Source organism: Myotis myotis, unplaced genomic scaffold (assembly GCF_014108235.1).
Source record: "Myotis myotis isolate mMyoMyo1 unplaced genomic scaffold, mMyoMyo1.p scaffold_m19_p_3, whole genome shotgun sequence".
In the NCBI taxonomy this organism is placed as follows: Eukaryota; Metazoa; Chordata; class Mammalia; order Chiroptera; family Vespertilionidae; genus Myotis; species Myotis myotis.
This window is the reverse complement of record NW_023416335.1, coordinates 37,137,493-37,157,155: the sequence shown is the minus strand read 5'-3', so window position 1 is coordinate 37,157,155 and position 19,663 is coordinate 37,137,493. Positions and strand designations below refer to the sequence as shown.

The window sequence follows — 19,663 nt, the reverse complement described above, 5'->3', positions numbered from 1 at the left end:
GTCTGTTCTCTCAGGCTCCGTGCCCACACCTGGCCCCTCCTCCTGAGCTGGTCGTGACCATTACAGTGTCCCGGTCTAATTTGCATGTTACCTCTTTATTATATATAGAAGATATTGCCAAGTTGGATTTGTGAAGAAGGAATGATGCTTTTCTTTGAGGAAATGTATTTTATATGAATAAAGATCAAGAGTATTTGATAACATAAAGTTTAATACTTATTTCATATTTTTATTAAATCAATAAAGAAATTTAAAAGTAAAAAAAGAAATCATAGATGCAAATAAAAAAAATAAAGTTTAGTATCTGTAAATTGAAATGAATCTGCTTTGTATTACTTTTTAGTATAACTTAAACTTGTAGCCCTTCTGTTTGAACGTTTATTGCCATGTAAAATTTGATTGTTTAAATTAGTGCAATATTTATTTTAAAATGGCAGGGTATCGCTATCTATATAATTTTTAAGAATAGGTTCTTTGAAACTGAACTTTCCAATTGTTGAAGTTGCATGATGCAATGAAGAAAGTGCTTGATTGAGAATTAAAAGGCCAGGGTAAATATTGGGCTTGGTCTTTTGCCCAGTGTCAACAATATTTTATGGAAAGTACTTTGTTTTAAACTGAGGCCAAAACCCAAGCCTGTCTGGTTCTTAAGCCCCTGCCCTGAACTACTGTGTGGTATTTCCTTGCTCTATATCATTAGATATGTGAATTTGAACAAGCCACTACATCTCCTTGGTATAAGTTGACTCACTTATAACATTGATGCTCTGGAGATGAGTAGTTGTAACATTGGCATTGGAGTAGAGAACATTTAAGAGATTGCCTTATCATAGCAGACTTATTTCTGTGGTAGCTGATGGATAGTTGTTTATTCATTCAACAAATAATGTGTTGCTTGTGTTGATTTGCTAAGCTATGGGGATTCAATAAAGAGCGAGACAGAGCTAGTCATTGCTCTCATGGAGATTAAGAGTAACAAGGGGCTGTAATAATTGAAGGACAGAGTGTAATGTGGTCATACAGCAATGGCATCCAACCGGATGGCGAAGGACTGGAAAGGCTTTCTAAAAAAAGTGACATTAGGTGAATCCTGAAACATGCACCCTGAGTTTAAGAGAAAAATTGTAATTTTTCTCTCACTTAGACTACTGTTTCCTACCTGGGACTACTCACATTCTCCTGCCTCTGTCTAAACTATTCATTTGTTCATTCCTTCATTTCATCCCTCATTCAACAACAGTTTATTGAGTCACTGCTGTGCGCACTGTTCTAGGCATTTGAAATATATCACTGAACTAATTATATGGAGATTTCTGCCTTCATGGAGCTTACATTTTAATGGGATAGGGAGGTAAGAAATACACATAGTAATAATATTATATGCTAAACTTTTTCAAAATGCAGACAGAGTGAGGCTTCATTTCCTTGCTTTTAGACTGAAGTTCAGTCTTTTTAATGTGGCCTGTGAGGCCTGCTTAACTCTACTGTAGGCTCATTCTTCAGGCCCAGCCATGCTGACTTCCATCGTACTTTTATTCCTTAGGCCTCCTTTCAGAGTCACTATGTCTGAGAAGTGTCCTGGAACTCTGATTTTGAATTAGAGATCCCTGCTGTCATAAGCCCTCTCTACTTCTCTATAACATGCATCTCAATAATGATTTTTTTTTAGTTGCTGTGCAATCATAGTTAAAGTCTGTCTTTTCCACTAGACTGTAAATTACAGGAAGGCTGGGAGGGTGCCTTTCTTTTTCCCTCCCATGTCTTCAGGTCCTAGTATATGGCATATAGTAATAGAGTTGGTTTGGTGAAGGGAGGTGGAAGAGAAGGGAGTTTCTGACAGAGCCTAGTAGGATGTGTAAAAGCTGGGGAGAAGGCCTGGGCTCTGCGGTAGGGAGTAAAGTGCAAAGTTGATATTGACGGGATGAAACTGGTGGCCCAGCAGGATCAAGTATTTAAACCAGGGTAAGAAGTTTAAATTTGGTCTTAAGGCAGTGGGGAGCTATGGAAAATGTAAGCAGATTTTTGGAATACTAGTTTGTTTTAACAACATTTGTTGCCATGAAAATCATTAATTAGATAATTTTGACAACACCTTTAAGTGTGATTGATTTAATTTTTAAATTATGAAAGTAGTATGAAATTTTGATCTTTATGCTGTAAGTTTTTAATGTGTATCTGAGGTTATACAAGGATAAGTAAAAGTTCCTTTCTTTCCTCAACTGCTTTCAAGTAGTAACTAAAGCTGAGTTTTTTGTTTGTGCCCATATGCAAGTTTTTATGAGCATCCAAATGTGTTTTTCTCTGTCTTAATGTAGATATGGTCATACTGTATCTATTACAGATAACTTTCCATTCTACAATACATATTAAATTTTGCATATATTTAGAATTTTCTTTTTTCCTTGAATAACAAAACTTATTCCTTATTTATGCATCTGCAGGTTGACTAAAATGTATTTCTGCTTAATTTAAAAAATTTTAATTTTCAGTTACAGTTTTCATTCAATATTATTTTGTATTCGTTTCAGGTATATGGCATAGTGGTTAGACAAGCATATATGTTACAAAGAGATTCCCCCAATAAATCTAGTACCCACCTGGCACCAGACATAGTGATTATAATATTGACTGTATTTCCTAAACTGTACTTTACATCCTTGTGAGTATTTTGTAACTAGTTCTCAATCCCTTATAGAATTATCTTCTTATAATATTGACTGTATTTCCTAAACTGTGAGATACTTTACATCCCTGTGAGTATTTTGTAACTACCAATTTATACTTCTTAATCCCCTGTAGAATTATCTTCTTAAAACTTAAACCTGAGTCATCATTCCTCTGTATAGAACCAAGGCGTTTGGAACTCTACCAAATTCCCTAAGTGCCTGCCAGAACAGGCCAGGCGTTCTACCTCTGTTTTATCCTGCCACTTCCTTACTGTGCTTCAGTTTCACCTCTTGGGTCTTTTTTTCTTTCTAGAACCTATTACGTGCCTGGATAATTTAGGGTTTTTGTACATATTGTTCCTTTTGTCTAGGTTCTTTTCTTCCAAATCTTCCCATGGTGTGATGGCTGGCTGTTGTTTTTGTAGGAGTGCAGAATTTATTATCGCCAGGCTTTAATTTGAATTTTACTTAGGAAGGACCCTTTCTGAGCAGTTTATATCGAAGTCCCTCCCGCTCACTCTCTCCCTTAGTACTGTTCGTTTCCATGTAATATTTATTTCAATTCTCAATTAATTTGTTTACTCTTTTCCTCTCATTAGGCTGTAAGTTTCACAAGGGCAACAACTATTTCATGTGGTATTTGGGCAGTAAATATTTACTAAATCAATGAGTAAATAAATGAATAAGAATGCATGGATCAATCTCATTCTTTTAAAGGCTGTGTAATATTCCATTTTATATATGTACCAAATAAGGTACCAGTTCCTTATTGAAGGCCTTGTTTTTCTGATTTTATTTTTTTTAAATTTTTATCTTTATTGTTGAAAGTATTACAGATCTACCCTTTGTTTCTTTTGTTTTCCCATTGACCCCCTCCCTACCCTCCCTGCCCCCCCCCCAGGCCTTCACCAGACTATTGTCTGTGTCCCTGTGCTATGCATATAAGTTCCCTGGTTAATCTCTTCCCCATTTTCTTTTCTAATCAGAACACCACCAATAAAACGAAAATAATGAATGTTTGCATACCTCTTCGTGTGTGTGTGTGTGTGTGTGTGTGTGTGTGTGTGTGTGTGTGTGTAGGGTAACTTATAAAAAAAGAAATTGCTGGGATGAAAGACGTGTGTCCTCAAGTTTTTGATAGATACTAACAATTTCTTTTGAAAAAGATCACCCCATTTTATACTATATCAGTAGTGAGTGTGATGCTTGTTTACCTTCAGGTCATCACTGCTTCCTCTTACCAAACTTTGACAGATGAAAAGTGCCTCTCGTTGCTTCAATTTGTATCTCTCTCTATAACTATAACAAAAGTTGAACATATTTTATATATTATCCTTTTAGATTTTATTTTATGTAAACTTAATATTTAATTATTTGCTCATATTTCCTGATGATTTTTGGTCTTTTTTTTATTGATTCTAATTTTTTATTAAAATTTTTTTCTGCCTATAGCCATATAAGGAAGTTATACTGTATGATATTTCAGTTAGTGTCATTGAGTTGAGAGCTACATGGTGCTTTTTGTCTCTTTAAAATTAGTTTTATATAGCCCAATAATAAAACCAAATGTCCTGAAGAATGTATTGAAGCTGACTGTATTTAATAGTTTATTGTTGAAACTGATAATAGATATTTAATGTCCAGTCTATAATATGTCCTCAATAAAACATTTTTGGATGAATGAATGACAAGTGAAAAGTCGATTTTTAAGGTAGTTTGATTTTACTTGCAAGTTCACTTACTAGAATTTGCTTTTCATAGTAAGAAAACTTAAGCAATAGTGATTAGTTGAAAGATAAGATTTTTTTGTGACAGTGTATAGAAGTGTTGGATTTGTGGCAGTTAAAGAATTTTTAGAAGATTTGCTATGTATAAACATATCTTTTTATATACACACATTCATAATATGTATATACTATATACTCAATGCTAAAATATGACTAATGAATTCTAGGAATTATCTTTTAGCATCTGCCTTATCTCTCAAGGTAACGAACTTTTTAGACAGCAGTTGATTTTCTCTCAGAATATCTTTTGCAAATATACTATTACACTTCTCAAAGAAAAGACTTGTTTAAAGTTTCCTTCTTGGCTTCTTACAATCCAGTCTCCATCAGCCAGCACTCTTCCTGTATTTTGTTCGCGAGGCACTAATTGTCCGCATTTGGCAGGTTTAACACTTCCTGACAGAGAGGCTATTAAGGGGAAGTATTCTCCAATAACTGTCACTGGCTCCAACAAAGAACCTTCCAACTCAATGTGTGGAAACCACTAACATTCTTAAATGACCCTTTTCATGATTTTTATACCTTTAACCTAAAATTTGGAGAATGTAGGGTCAGCAAAAACAGCAAGGTGTAATAAAGCAGTAAACCTTGATTTTTTGGGGGGAAGGGCGTAGAATGGGAGGTATAGATTTATCTCTGACTTGAAAACAATTGTTATTTGGAAAATCTCATTAGCAGATGTGACTGCTTGGAGTAAAAAAAAAAAAAAAAAAGACTTAAAACTGATGTCGCTTTCAGGACTGCTTTGAACTTAACAAGCACCTATTTGTGGAGCAGACTGGCTAATGAAAGGAAATTAAATTTTTCTGACAACTTCCCCTGCCAACCTCCTTATTCAGGGGGATGTTATTAGGTACTGAAGACTTTTAAAGAAGATTTTTTTTATTAGACATAAATGAACCAGTTATAAACATCCCCTGCTCCCACTTTTGGGGAAGGATTCTGATTTGGTTACTCTACATTTTTAAAGTATTTGCTTAAAAGCTTAAAAAATGCCTTCCCTTTAATACTTTAAAGTTATTTTCTAAAAAATTCAGGCATGCTTACCAGTTAGTGGTTTCAAAAAATTATTGTCATTCCTTGTGATAGTTTATGTCACTGATTTATAAAAAAAAGTTAAATTTACTAGGAGGATGTATTTAACACCTTCTTTTCAGCTTTCTCTTTGTTGTTATATGGGGAAATGTTTCAAGAATGTCCTAAGTGAGGCATGTTAGGTGAGAGTTAATGATCAATGAAATGGTTTAGATTCAAGGGAAGGTTTTGTCTTTTCAGTGGTATTAGTTGATTAGCAGTAACTAATCCTTACATTCATAAGCTTTTACCTTGTACTGTTTTGGAATGCATGTTCTTTTCTTGGCTTTTTGGAAGTTTTCCCCCCACTGGCTGGTTTGTTGAATTTCTGTTTTTTAAAGATAAAATAGTGAAAAGGTATGAAATAAAAAAGAAGAAAGAAAAAGTAATGGATATTTCTCAAGGATTTTTTTTTTTTTTTTTTTTTTTTTTGGTGGTGGTTGCGGGGACGATGATGATGACGATTGGTAATACCTATAGATACTGGGGATTTACTTTTTTATTTCTGGAAAATCTATTGAGCTTCTTCCTAACAATAGAGAATCAACTCCCCCTGCTGACAGAATCTAGGAAAACATGACATATAAATATCAGAGAGACAAAAACAAGCTGGCTGTGGACAAGCTTTAATGATCTGATTTATGATTTAGTATTGATTGTAAACATCTAAATTCTGCTGTTAAACTTCAGCAACTGCACCAAATCATTTGGCAATTCTGGTAGTGCTTCCTGCCAGCTCCTTTCAAACTGCTTTGAGTTTCTTAATATAATAATGATGAGGTAAAATTTACATTCCACTTATGGTATTAATTTTACATTTCTCTGAATGAAAAGAGTTAGAAGGTTGTAAAATTGAACATTAAATGAATCAGAGGAGACAGTGGTGCAATATATGACTGCCCTAAAGACATTGTGCAATGGCTGATGGGATTAATGTTGGGTCTCATTTCCTGCTTTTACAGGATGCAGATGAAGCTGTCAGAATTGCAAGGGAAATTGGTAAGTTCTTAAATTAACTTTGGTAGAGTTTCTCTGTCTTTTAGCAGATATGGTTGAGTAAATATGTAATAAGAAATTCCCATAGAGCAAATAATATTTTAATAGTTTAGGTTTCTGATTAGTTGTCACTCTGGAAGAATTTTTCTGCCGAATTACCATATTCTGTTATTAAAGTGAACTTAAAGAGTAATTTGACCTTAATTATAGCTCTTTTAATAGGTGAAATCACTGACTAATTAAAAGAAGGAATTATCTTAAGAATTCTTGAGCTTGAATGTAATGTAAATTTATATGTATGGAATTGAATGACACTTATTTAAAGTTAAGGACATATATGGTTAAAACAAAGATATCATGTTTAACAAGGCTCTTCAATTTTTTGTTTTTCTTAAGATATTAAATATCACCAATTTTGCTAGGAAAGAGAAAATAGAATGTGAGAAGTTAGAACTGAGTATTCTAAATTGGAGTAAAAGGTAAACTGAAGGACATTTTAATGACTATTTTACTTGGCTGTTTTAGGCATAATTGTACCAGGGCAGTGTTGCTCAACTCTGTATTTTCAAAAATATTCTTGGAGCTCATGACTATTTTATTTTTTAAGTGCTAGCTAATTAAGGAAATGTATGAGGGTACATTGCTATCGAGGATTAGCAAGGCAACAAAATAACTACAGTTTTATTAATCACATTACTATTTTGTACTTGATAGATATTTGCAGATATGAGAGAAATTAGACAATACTTGCTAGTCAGGAATTCACAGCATCTTATTAGCATTCCTACACCGATAGGGCCAAGTTTTGTAGCCTCCCACATGAACATTTCTTTAGTTCTGTTTTCTCATTAAGATTGATCATTTAGACTTATTTTATTCATTTGGAGAGCATTTGATTTGGCAAAGTTTACATAGTTGTGATTTGCAGAAATATCTTCTTGGTTTGAAAGTGACCACTTTTATTGGTAAACTAGAGGCCTGGTGCCTGAAATTCCTGCATGGGTGTGGTTCCTAGGCCTGGCCTGTGATTGAAGTGCCAGCGTCTGGCATGGAAGGGCAGGTCCTAGTTGACCTCTGGGCCCTGGGCAGCACCTGGGCCTCTGGGCCCCCATTTGCCCCCCCTCTGCCTGAGTCACGGTGCCCGAGTCCCCCCCGTGGAGATGCAATGAGCACAGCTGGATGCTGCGGGCCAGGGTGCAGCGTGGGCCTCTGGGCCGCCCAACGGCGCTGCACAGAAGCCCGGTGGGTAGCATGCTCTCTCCCGGCCAGCCTCGCAGACCGGCTCCTGCACGAACCCACGGGGAGCCTGACCGACCCCTGCGGTCTCAGCGGCTGTGGCCCAGTTCACCCTGAAGAGGCCACATGGGTGTGGGGCAGGCTCCTCTTGGTCGCCTGGCACCTGAGCATTGGGGCTTCCCTGGAGCACGAGCCCTGGTGTCTTGGGGGAGGGTAGCAAGGGGAGTGAGAGCGAGCTCAGCGGACACCCCGCATTCTCACCGCACCTTCATCCCCATCACCCCTGCCTCCAGGTAACCAGAGAGAGGTTGCAGTCCCCTGCCCAGGTGCCGCGGGAGGTTGGTCGCCACCACCCATCCCCAGTTTCCTGTCCCAGCTTGGGGCCTGACCCCGATCTGCTGATTACTGTCTGCGGGGTGATTGGTGGGGCGATCAGGCTCCCGCTTGCACCTGCCTTGGCCTGGCTCCGCCTGCTTACCTGCTCCACCATCCCACTGCAGTCCTGCTCTCCTAGGGGCCCATTGGGGCCGGCAGTGCCTCCACTGCCGCCTGCTGCCAGCACTGCCTTGCCGACGCCCGCCATGTTCCGAGACACCCCCTGGTGGTCAGCACACGTCATAGCGAGCGGTCAAACTCCTGGTGGAACAATTTGCGTATCAGGCTTTTATTATATAGGATATATTCTTTACAATAGGGACAGGTAAGCTTATCAGTTCTTCAATGATCTAAAAAAATATTTGGCTTATTGCATCTTGTTTCTGGTTGGGTTTGGCTAAATTATTTGGCGTTGGCTCATAGTTACATGTGCTTTGTTGTTAGTTTGTTTTGAAAACATTTACCTTAATAATACAGGTCCTGGATTTAAGAGTAGGCCCTAAAAAATCATATTTTATCTGAGTACAATGTCTCGTCACCAGTCATTTCTTCAGGCTCATCAACATTTTCAAAAAGCATTTCAGTTCTTCATAGGAAGATCTGCTAGATTGCTGAAGAAGTTGGACTGCATGGAACTGATTTGTGGGGTTTTTTTTTTGTTTTTTTTTTGTTGTTGTTATTTTTTGAGGAAATCAAAAGCTTCTCTCTGGTTTGAAATCACTGGCATTCCTCAGAGCCTAAGAGGCATGCAGCATACCTGCTGGCTTTTGAGGAGACTTTCCTAAAACAACTTCATTTCATTGTATACTTTTCGATTTCAAAATTCATCTTTCTAATTCTAGTTTAGATACTGTTGTTACTATCTACATAATGGATATAATATACAATTATCACAATAGTATCTACATAAAATGGGCAATAGTTGGAGGAATTTGGAGAAATAAAAATGGAGAAGAAAATCTTGAATTACATTGGCATGCCACATTTTAAATTATGAATCTTCAATTCTTGAGCATTTCCTTTGTGTAAATGGCAGGCTCCAGATTGGTTTGCTTGTTTTCATGTCTTGTCTTCCACTTTTTCAAAGTAATCAGTGACCTTTAAAATAACCAGTGAGTCATGATGGGACTCTGACCAATTCTCATCGCTTGGTTTTCCTCCCTTAATATTTAATGCTGTGCTTTACTCACCTTTCATATTTTCACTACTGATTCGATCTAAGGCCCTTTTCTTTATATTTGGGCACATCCTTGATGACTCCTTTTTTTCTATCTTCTAATTCTTCCCCAGTTACTCCTTCCCATTTGTAAAATAAATGGTTGCAATCATGGTTATTAAGTATATGAGTGCTAATGTTTTGCTTATGCTGAAAGAAAGGGAAGCCATACAGTTTGAAGTGAAATAAGACATAATAAAGAACCAGGGTCATCAGCTTTATAAATCTTTTGGAATTTCCCTGAATTACCACCAAAACCTCCCATAAAACCTTTTTTCTCAAGTGCCAGCTTCCAACAGAAATGAATTACTTATTATTAAAGTCTCTTGGTTTTCTGAATTGTTTTGGTGATTCATCAGTTTTGTTTTCTACTAATTTCATTGAGATATATCACATTTTAACTACACATGATTTCGATGAGCCTTTGTGAGTTCATCTTAACAGATGAATTGATCATTGCTTCCATGGGAAATACTAGTATATTCCTAGTTCTAAACAAGTTGTGGATTGTCCATATGTCAGGGCTACTTGTAAATTTCTCTGTTTTACTTCTTTCTGTGTTACATGGTAAAATGAAATTGATCATCTTTTACATGGCCCCTTCCCTCTGATGTCTTTACTTCTTTTCTGGAAACAAGAGGAGAAGTAAATCTATTCTGCCAAAGGGGGAAACTAACTGCATTGAGCATTGATGAATTAGGTGTCTTTTACATAATAGTAGCTCTTGTTTATGGAGCATTCTTTCCCGGTGGAAGGCACTTTGTGAATGTTATTTCTAATGCTAATTCTTGGGTTAATTATTTTCATTTACATTTAAGTAACTAAGGATTAGAAATGGTAAGTAATTTGCTCAAGGTCACTGGACTACTGAGTGGTGGGCCTGCTTGAAATTTAGGTTCATTTAGCTCTAAAAACCATGGATTTTTCATTATACTTTGGCTAAACTAATGGGATTAAAGGATGATAGCTAAAACTTTGTTTAAAATACTGTAAAGCAGTTAAGCATGTTGTATGTGGAATTCAAGAAACAGTCTCTTATCACTGACAGAGTGTGAGACAGTTAAGACTTAATATGTTACTTCCAAGTACTTGTTCTTTGGCCTTTCTTGTCTTTCTCATTCTCTTTCCTGATTTTTTCTTTGACCTTTCTAAGTTTAAAGATACAGGACTCTTGATCCTCAGTTTATCTTTAACCCCAGAGATAGACAACAGAAATCAGTGAGCTTGATTTGCATTTTTACTGGATCAAAGGCCCTTAATACAATTAAGCCAAAATTGATTCTTAAAAGGAAAAGAAATTCTAAATCTAAAACCTGCCCTTTAACAATTTCCAGATTATTCTCATTCTTTTCTTTTGCCTAAAAGCAAAAATCATGCCTAATTTAATTTTTTTTGATCCTCAGGTCCACAATGCTCCAAACCGGCTTCTTCTATAGCTTCTACATCTCTTTAAATGTCACTTCGTTCACTCAGTAACTAAAACCCAAGTTCTATCCTAGTGCCTTTCTTCCTGTCATTCTATTGTCAATCCGTCAATAGATACTGCCATTCTTCATTCAAAATATCTCTCATACTCACTGCTCACTATCTTTACTACCAACACTCTCTTCCAAACTACCATTGTCCTTGAAGGGACTGTACTTTTTCTTAAACACTTCAAAGCCATTCTTCACATAGCAGTTAGTGTGATATTTTAAAACTGTAAATAATAGGGACACATTTATCTCATTTCACCCCATCCCTTCTTTAAAACCTCTAATGGCTTTTCATTGCACTAAGATAAAATAAAAACTCCTTACCCTGACTATAAATCTTTAATTTGCGCCCCAACCGGTTTGGCTCAGTGGATAGAGCATCAGCCTGCAGACTGAAGGGTCCCAGGTTCGATTCCGGTCAAGGGCAGGCACCTTGGTTGCAGGCACATCCCCAGTAGGGGGTGTGCAGGAGGCGGCTGATCGATGTTTCTCTCTCATCGATGTTTCTAACTCTCTATCCCCTCTCCCTTCCTCTCTGTAAAAAATCAATAAAATATATATATAAAAAATCTTTAATTTGGCACCTCCCTTCTCTCCAATCTACCTTCCTTCTACTGTACTTTAGTCACACTGGCTTTCTTGAACACACCCAATTTCAGGGCCATAGAAAAAAAAAAATATATATATTTTTTTTGGTAGGAGGGGAGCCTGGAATACTCTTGCTGATGTCCTCACATGAATGGCTCCTTGTTACCTCTTGGCTTAAATGTTAATGTCTTTGAGAGAAGATATTCTAATATTGCCACATGATCATTCTATCATACCTATATTATAAACTACTGCATAGTATTTATGACTTTTATGTATATATATTCTTCTTGTTCGTTAACTTTTTCCTCAATATATTATTTTGAAAAATTTCAACCGTAAGACATTTTGAAAGAAGTTTACATTGTGTACCTGTATACCCAACACCAAGATTCCACTATTTATCTTTTGCTAGATTTGCTTTATCACTTAATCTATCCATTGGTAATTCATCTTAATATTGGTGCATTTCAAAGTACATTGCAGTTATTAGTGTGCATCCCAATAAATACTTCAACATAAATATCATGAACTGGATTCAATATTTCCATCAAATTTTGTTATCTCAAGGAGAAGTTTGTATATAGTAACAAGAACAAATTTTAAGTCTGTATGTTTGTTTTGATAGATGTATCATCTGTATAGTCCAAAGCCCCACCAGCATGTTGAACATTACTGCCACTCCAGAGAGTCCCCTCATCCTCCTTACAAGTTAATCCTCATACTCTTCCCTCACCCTCCTCCCATGTCCAGAGGCATTTCTAAATACTTTTATTATCCCCCAAAGAAACTCTGTATCCATTAGTATTCACTACTTATCTCCCTTGCCCCTGGAAACCACTAATTTACTTTTTGTCTCTATGGATTTATCTATTCTGGTTATTTCATATAAATGGAATCATACATGTGATCTATGTCTAGTTTTTTTCACATAGAGTTCATCATGTTTTATCATGTATCAGTACTTCATTCCTTTTTATGATTGAATAATAATCCATGTATGTGTATATATAGAATTTTGTTTTTTCATTCACCTATGGAATGGCATTTGGGCCATTGCCACGTCTAGACTATTGGAAATAGTGCAGCTCTGAACATGAGTGGACATACATTTGTTTTTAATTTTTTTTTCTGGTCTTTGTAGAAGTGCTGGGTTATATGGTAATTTTATGTTTAACTTTTTGAGGGACCATCAAAGTTTTTTGTTTTTGTTTTTTTTAATAGCAGATGAACCATTTTACATTACTACCCACAATGTAAGAGGGTTTCAGTTTTTTCAAATCCTTGCCAATAGTTTTCCTTCCTTCCTTCCTCCCTCCCTCCCTCCCTCCCTCCCTCCCTCCCTCCCTTCCTTCTTCCTTCCTTCCTTCCTTCCTTCCTTCCTCCCTTCCTTCTTTAATTTTGTGGTCATCCAGGTATGTGTGAAATGATATCTCACTGTGGCAGATAGCATGATAAAAAAACATCATCCAACTATAGTATACTGTCAATAGGAAACTCACTATAGATTCAGAGACAGAAATAAATTAAAAGTGAAAGGATGGAAAGAAATACCCCATGCAAGTAGTAACTAAAAGAGAGCTGGAGTGGCTATATGAATATCAGACAAAATAGACTTTTAAGTTTAAAACTGTTGAAAGAGACAAAGACATTACATACTGATTATCATAAACATACTATTATAAACATATAAACAGCAAAGACCAAAAATCTATGAAGTAAATATTGACAGAATTGAAAGGAGGAATAGACAGTGCTACAAAACAGTTGGAAAGTTCAATTTCACACTTTAAATAATGGAGAGAACATCCACAGAGCAGATCAATAAGGAAATAGAGATCTTGAACAACACTAAAAACCAATTAGACCTTACAAATATGTATATAGAACATCCAACAAGAGAATACACATTTTTTTTCTCAAGTAACTATTTATTAAAAGGAAAAGTGAAAGAGTGAATGATTCAGAATTTTTAGAGGAAAGGAGAAAAATAACATCAAACTGTAGAAGCATCTCATAAAGTATGTTCCTTATATTGCAATGTTATTGGGTCTTAGTTTGATTGGGAAATAATTCCTTTTCCCTTTTGTTGAATTATCTTAATGAATTGCTTTTCTCTTAAAATAGTGTGGGGTTACTTGCATTAAATAAATTATTTTTTCTTTGCAAGTGATTGTTTTATATTTATTTAGTTAATATTTTATAGTAAAATTGCTCATGTGTTGGTTTCCTTTATATTTCTATTACTTAAGGCAATGATCATCACATAGTATATATTCAGCAAGTGGTTATTCAGTGAATGAATTCAGATAGAAATGTACGTGTAAGTTTATAAGTTAAGTATAATCACACATTTTAAAGATTTTTTTTCCACAACATTTGTTGATAATAATTTGACAATAATTTTTTAAAGCCCTCCTCCCCCCTTAATCTCTAGTTTTGTAATGGAGATACCTGGGAAGAGCATGAATATTAAGTATAAACTCCCAGCACATAGAGAATAATAATAAAAAAAAAATCTAAGATCATTCAAATAAATTTACTATGTGCTTTTTAATGATCAGTGCTATTCAATTCTTGTAGGCTGTCCTTGGATTCATTAGGCTGGATTAATGGAAGTTTTTTAGGACTCTAAGATTCAAATGTATGAGAGTCTTTTACTGAACATTATATCTTGACATTAACCTATGGTAGTGACACCTCTCATGTTTTGCAAGTTAGGTTCTCCTTTATGTTTCTTCTTGATATTAGTCTTCTGACTGCCTTGACCTCTGTCTCTGATTAATGTGTAAGAACAGGGACGTCCTTTCTTCTCTGCCCTGGCTGTTTTCCTTTTGGAATGGTATAGCAATAACAAAAGTTGCATTTTTTTTTGTTTTTTTTATATAGAAGAATAAATTGTTAATATTTTACAAGGATAAAAATACTTGGCTATGCCCTGAAATCTTTTATTTTCTCTATTTCATGCTGCTTAGAAAATTTTCACATGTATATAACTCTGTGGTTAAGACATATTGAAGAAACCTTTGGAAAAAATATACAATTTATACCCTTTTTACAATCATATCCTGTTAATTTATTTTCCAACTTAGTCCTCAGTAGAAGATATCTTTGGTAGTCTAAGGAGATTTAATAAGAAATGATTAAGGACAACTATGTTGAAGAAAATAGTGTTAAAGTGTTATTTGTGTGTGTGTGTGTGTGTGTGTGTGTGAATTATATTAAAGAATGAGTTTTTTATTTTGCTGTTTTCCTATTATTTAACTAACTAGAGGCCCGGTGCATGAAATTCATGCAGGGGTGGGGGTGCGTTTTCTCTCAGCCCAGCCTGCACCCTCTCCAGTCTGGGACCCCTCGGGGGATATCCCTCTCACAATCCGGGACTGCTGGCTCCTAACTGCTCGCCTGCCTGCCTGATTGCCCCTAATTGCCCCCCCCCCCCAGCAGTCTGATCACCCCTATCCGCCTCTGCCTGTCAGCCTGATCATCCCTTAGTGGCCCGCCCCCCCCCCCCCCCCCCCGGCCAGCCTGATCACCCCTAACCACCTCTGCTTACTGGCCTGATCGCCCCTTACTGCCCCCCTCTGCCAGCCTGGCTTCCTCTAACTGCCCCCCTGCTGGCCTGGTTGCTCCTTACTTCCCCCCTCTCCCGCTGGTCTTGTCACACCTCACTGCCCCCCTTGCCGGCCTGGTTGCCCCCAACTGTGACCCTGCCAGCCTGGTCACCTACAACTGCCCTCTCCACCAGCCTGGTTGCCCTCAACTGCTCCTCCTGCTGGTCTTGTCGCCCCATGCAGCCTGCTTGATCAGTCGTTTGGTCGCCCCTTACTGCCCCCCCGCCCCACCCCCGCCGGCCTGGTCACCTCTAACTGCTCCCTCCCCCCCTTGCTGCCCTGGTTGCCCCTAACTTCCCGCCCTGCTGGCCTGACTGCCCCTAACTGCTCCCCCCTTGCTGCCCTGACTGCCCCTAACTTCCCCCCCTGCTGGCCTGACTGCCCCTAACTGCTCCCCCCCTGCTGGCCTGACTGCCCCTAACTGCTCCCCCCCCGCCAGCCTGGTCTCCCCAACTGCTCACCCTTCCAGCTTGGTCACCGGTCATCCCCACTGTCCCCCTCTGCTGGCCTGGTCGCTCCCAACTGCCCACCCCTGCTGGCCTGGTCACCCCAAGTGTCCTCCTCTGCTGGCCTGGCTGCCCCCTAACTGCCCCCCCCCCCCGCCAGCCTGGTCACCCCTTACTGCCCCCCCCCCTGCTGGCCTGGTCACCCCCAACTGCCCCCTCCACCAGCCTGATCGCCCCCAACTGCACAACCCTGCTGGCCTGGTCGCCCCATGCAGCCTGCTTGTTCAGTCATTTGGTCATCCCTCACTAACCCCCCTGCTGGCCTGCTCTTCAGTCATTTGGTCGTCTCTCACTAACCCCCCTGCTGGCCTAGTCGCCCCATGCAGCCTGCTGTACAGTCCTTACTGTTACTGTGATGCTGGGGTCCCACCCCAGCAGGTCCAGGGGTCCCCAAAGGTGTGGATGGAGTTGGCGAAGAAGGAAAGACACAGAGACAGCGTTCAGTTGATCAGCAGCCTAGCCAGGATCTCTAGCCAGGATCTCCAGCCAAGTTCTGGTCTGGATCTCCAGCGAAGTTCTGCTTAGTATCTCCAGCCAGGTTCTGTCCAGGTTCTCCAGCCAGGTTCAGTCACCAGGTTCTAGTCAGGTTCTCTTGCCATGTTCAATAGTCAGGTTCAGTCCAGGATCTTTTGCCATGTTCTCTTGCTAGGTTCTGTCTCTAGGTTCTGAGGCCAGTTTCTGTCCAGGATCTTTTGCCATGTTCTCTCCAGCAAAGTTCTTCTGTCTCTAGAGAACGTTCTGTGTAGGTTCTGTGCCTAGGTTCTATCTCTCTTGGTTCCGTATTCTAAGTTCTGTCTTCTAAGTTCTGTCTCTTGCTGTCTTATTACATCTGTATTTATACCAGTTGATTCAATCCTATCAATCTCTATTACAAAGGTTAGGGCGTTTCTTATCTCCACTCCAGGGAGTAAAGATTATGTAGCTTAAGCATGATTGTTCGTAGTTAAAGTGATTAATTACCCACCTGGCACTAGTTAAGAGGTTTTATTCCCTCCCTAACTTCAGGGGAAAATCCCTACCTGGGGAAACAACCTTTCTCAGAGACCTTGGTTAAAACACATAGTGCCAAGAAGGTGAGCAAACATATTAAGAACAGTATGCCATATATGCCAGGTCCCTTGAAACAGCAAGCATGGACCGGCTCCCGGCACTGTGATGGTGCCTCGGACAATTTGCATATTTCTCTATTATTAGTATAGACTAGAGGCCCGGTGCACACAAATTTGTGCACTCCGGGGGAGGGGGGGTGTCCCTCAGCCCGGCCTGTGCCCTCTCGCAGTCTGGGACCCCTCAGGGGATGACCACCTGCTGGCTTAGGCCCGCTCCCCGAGGGATTGGGCCTAAGACGGCAATCAGACATCCCTCTGGCAGCCCGGCAGCCCTCGGGGGATGTCCACTTGCCAGTGGGGAGCAGGCCTAAACTGCAGTCGGACATCCTTAGTGCTGCTGAGGAGGCAGGAGAGGCTCCCACCACCACCGCTGTACTGGCAGCCATCAGCCTGGCTTGTGGCTGAGCAGAGCTCCTCCCATGTGAGACGCCATGACCACCAGAGGGAAGCTCCTGCATTGAGCGTCTGCCCCCTGGTGGTCAGTGTGTGTCATAGTGACCAGTCATTCCCAGTCCTTCTGCTGTTAGGGTCAGTTTGCATATTACCCTGTTACTATATAGGATAGAGGCCTGGAGCAGGGGTGGGGGCCGGCTGGTTTTCCCTGAATGGTGTCCCGGATCAGGGTGGGGGTCCCGCCTGGGTGCCTGGCCAGCCTGGATGAGGGGATGATGGCTGTTTGCAGCTGGTCACACCCCCTTCAGGGTGGGGGTCCCCACTGGGGTGCCTGGCCAGTCTGGGTGAGGGGCTGAGGGCCGTTTTCAGGCGGCAGGTGACTGAAACTCCCAACCTCTCCCTTTTTTCTTTTTTTTTTAATTCTGGGATTTATTTGCCTTCTATGGCTGTCACTGTAGCTGAGAGCCGGCTTTAGCTCTGAGGCTCAGCTCCAGCTCTGAGACCTCGGCTGGGCTTTGTTTAGCTTCTATAATTGAAACACTGTTGTGCCGGGAGCCGGTCCATGCTTGCTGTTTCAAGGGACCTGGCATATATGGCATACTGTTCTTAATATGTTTGCTCACCTTCTTGGCACTATGTGTTTTAACCAAGGTCTCTGAGAAAGGTTGTTTCCCCAGGTAGGGATTTTCCCCTGAAGTTAGGGAGGGAATAAAACCTCTTAACTAAGTGCCAGGCAGGTAATTAATCACTTTAACTACGAACAATCGTGCTTAAGCTACATAATCTTTACTCCCTGGAGTGAAGATAAGAAACGCCCTAACCTTTGTAATAGAGATTGATAGGATTGAATCAACTGGTATAAATACAGATGTAACAAGACAGCAAGAGACAGAACTTAGAATACAGAGCTTAGAACACAGAACGAAGAAGACAGAACCTACACAGAACTAGAGACAGAAGAACTTCGCTGGAGAGAACATGGCAAAAGATCCTGGACTGAACCTGACTAAGAAATTGGCAAGAGAACCTGACTAGAACCTGGTGACTGAACCTGGCTGGAGAACCTGGACTGAACCTGGCTGGAGAACTTGGACAGAACCTGGCTGGAGAACCTAGCGAGGGAACATGGCTACAGAACCTGGCTGGAGAACCTGGAGAACCTAGCAAGAGAACATGGACACAGACCCTGGCAGGAGATCCTAAGCAGAACCTCTCTGGAGATCCAGACCAGAACTTGGCTGGAGATCCTGGCTGGAGATCCTGGGTGGGCTGCTGATCAACTGAACGCTGTCTCCGTGTCCTTCCTTCTTCGCCGACTCCGTCCACACCTTTGGGGACCCCTGGACCTGCTGGGGCAGGACCCCGGCACTGTTGCAACTCCAACTCTGAGGCCTGGCTGGCTGAAAGCAGGTTTGTGGGGATTGTTTAGCTTCTATAATTGCAACATAGTTGCTTAGAGTGCAGCTCAGAGCTTGGTGGCAGCAGGCGGGGAACCTTGGCTTCCTCCATCACTGGAGCAAGCAAGCCTCCTGTTCGCTTCAGCTGCCTGGCTGCCGGCCGCCATCTCGGTTGGCAGTTAATTTGCACATCGCCCTGATTAGCCAATGGGAAGCGTGTCGGAGGTACGGTTAATTACCATGTTTGTCTATTATTAGATAGGATGTGGTCATTGGAGGTCAGAATGATAGTCCCTGGGAGATGGGAACATGTGCTCTGTGTCCCCTTTCTCTTTCTTTATCACTGTCATTTGGCTGTTTAGATTTTCTTTTATTTATTACTCCAGCATACACATTTTGGGTTTAAGCATAATTTCACAACTTCTCTCTCTGTATTACACCATATTATATTTGTTCCCACTATTTTTTTTGTTCTTTTTAGTCTGTCATCTTTCTCTAGTTTTATTGTATTTTTGTATTATTCTTACATACCTTTCTTTATAACTCTGTTGCAAAAGGCTCTTTTTTATTTTCCAGTGGAAAAACTGAGTGATGATAAGGATCACCTACAGGTACCTTTTTTTAGAGATTGTATATATCTTTCGTAGTAGAGATATAAATAATTCATAGTTGGAGTACAACACATACATTTACATTCTACTTACTGGATAATTTAAGCCCAGATAATATGAATGTAAATGTACATCACCTTAGTGTTAAGTCTGCTAATCCAAAGGGTACACCAAAACTAAATTGATAATGATAAAACTAACATAACTAATTTTAATTAAAAGAGAACAATAAAATCAGTAGAAAATTATGACCAAATAAACACAGCATGTGTAATGCATTGGTAATGGAATTCATTTCCCCATAGTGCATGAATTTAAACTATCTCCTTATTTGTAGTCTCTAAAGGAACTTTTGAATGTGTCAAAGTCTTGCACAGCAGCCAAATTTCCCAGTAGATTGTGAATTATATTTCCTTGGAATTCTCTTAGTAATGTGCTAATTTTTATTTGAATCTATTATCATTAGTTCATCAGAGCTCTAGTATTCCACCCTGTTGACCTCAAACAACAAAAATTTATTTTTTTTCATCCTAAGTCAGCAGTTCTCAACCTGTGGGACGCGACCCCTTTGGGGGTCGAACGACCCTTTCACAGGGGTCGCCCTAAGACCATTGGAAAAC

The 19,663-nt window shown here is 39.6% G+C and overlaps 1 protein-coding gene across 4 annotated transcripts in view; it reads left to right on the top strand.

Moving 5' to 3' along the window:
- PCCA (propionyl-CoA carboxylase subunit alpha) overlaps nucleotides 1-19,663 on the top strand; it is a 385,844-nt gene that overhangs the window by 131,727 nt on the left and 234,454 nt on the right. For all 4 annotated transcript variants that reach the window (XM_036297141.1, XM_036297140.1, XM_036297142.1 and 1 more), the window contains one exon: nucleotides 6,490-6,526. In XM_036297141.1, coding sequence (XP_036153034.1) covers nucleotides 6,490-6,526 — 37 coding nt within the window. The remainder of the gene's footprint in view (nucleotides 1-6,489; nucleotides 6,527-19,663) is intronic.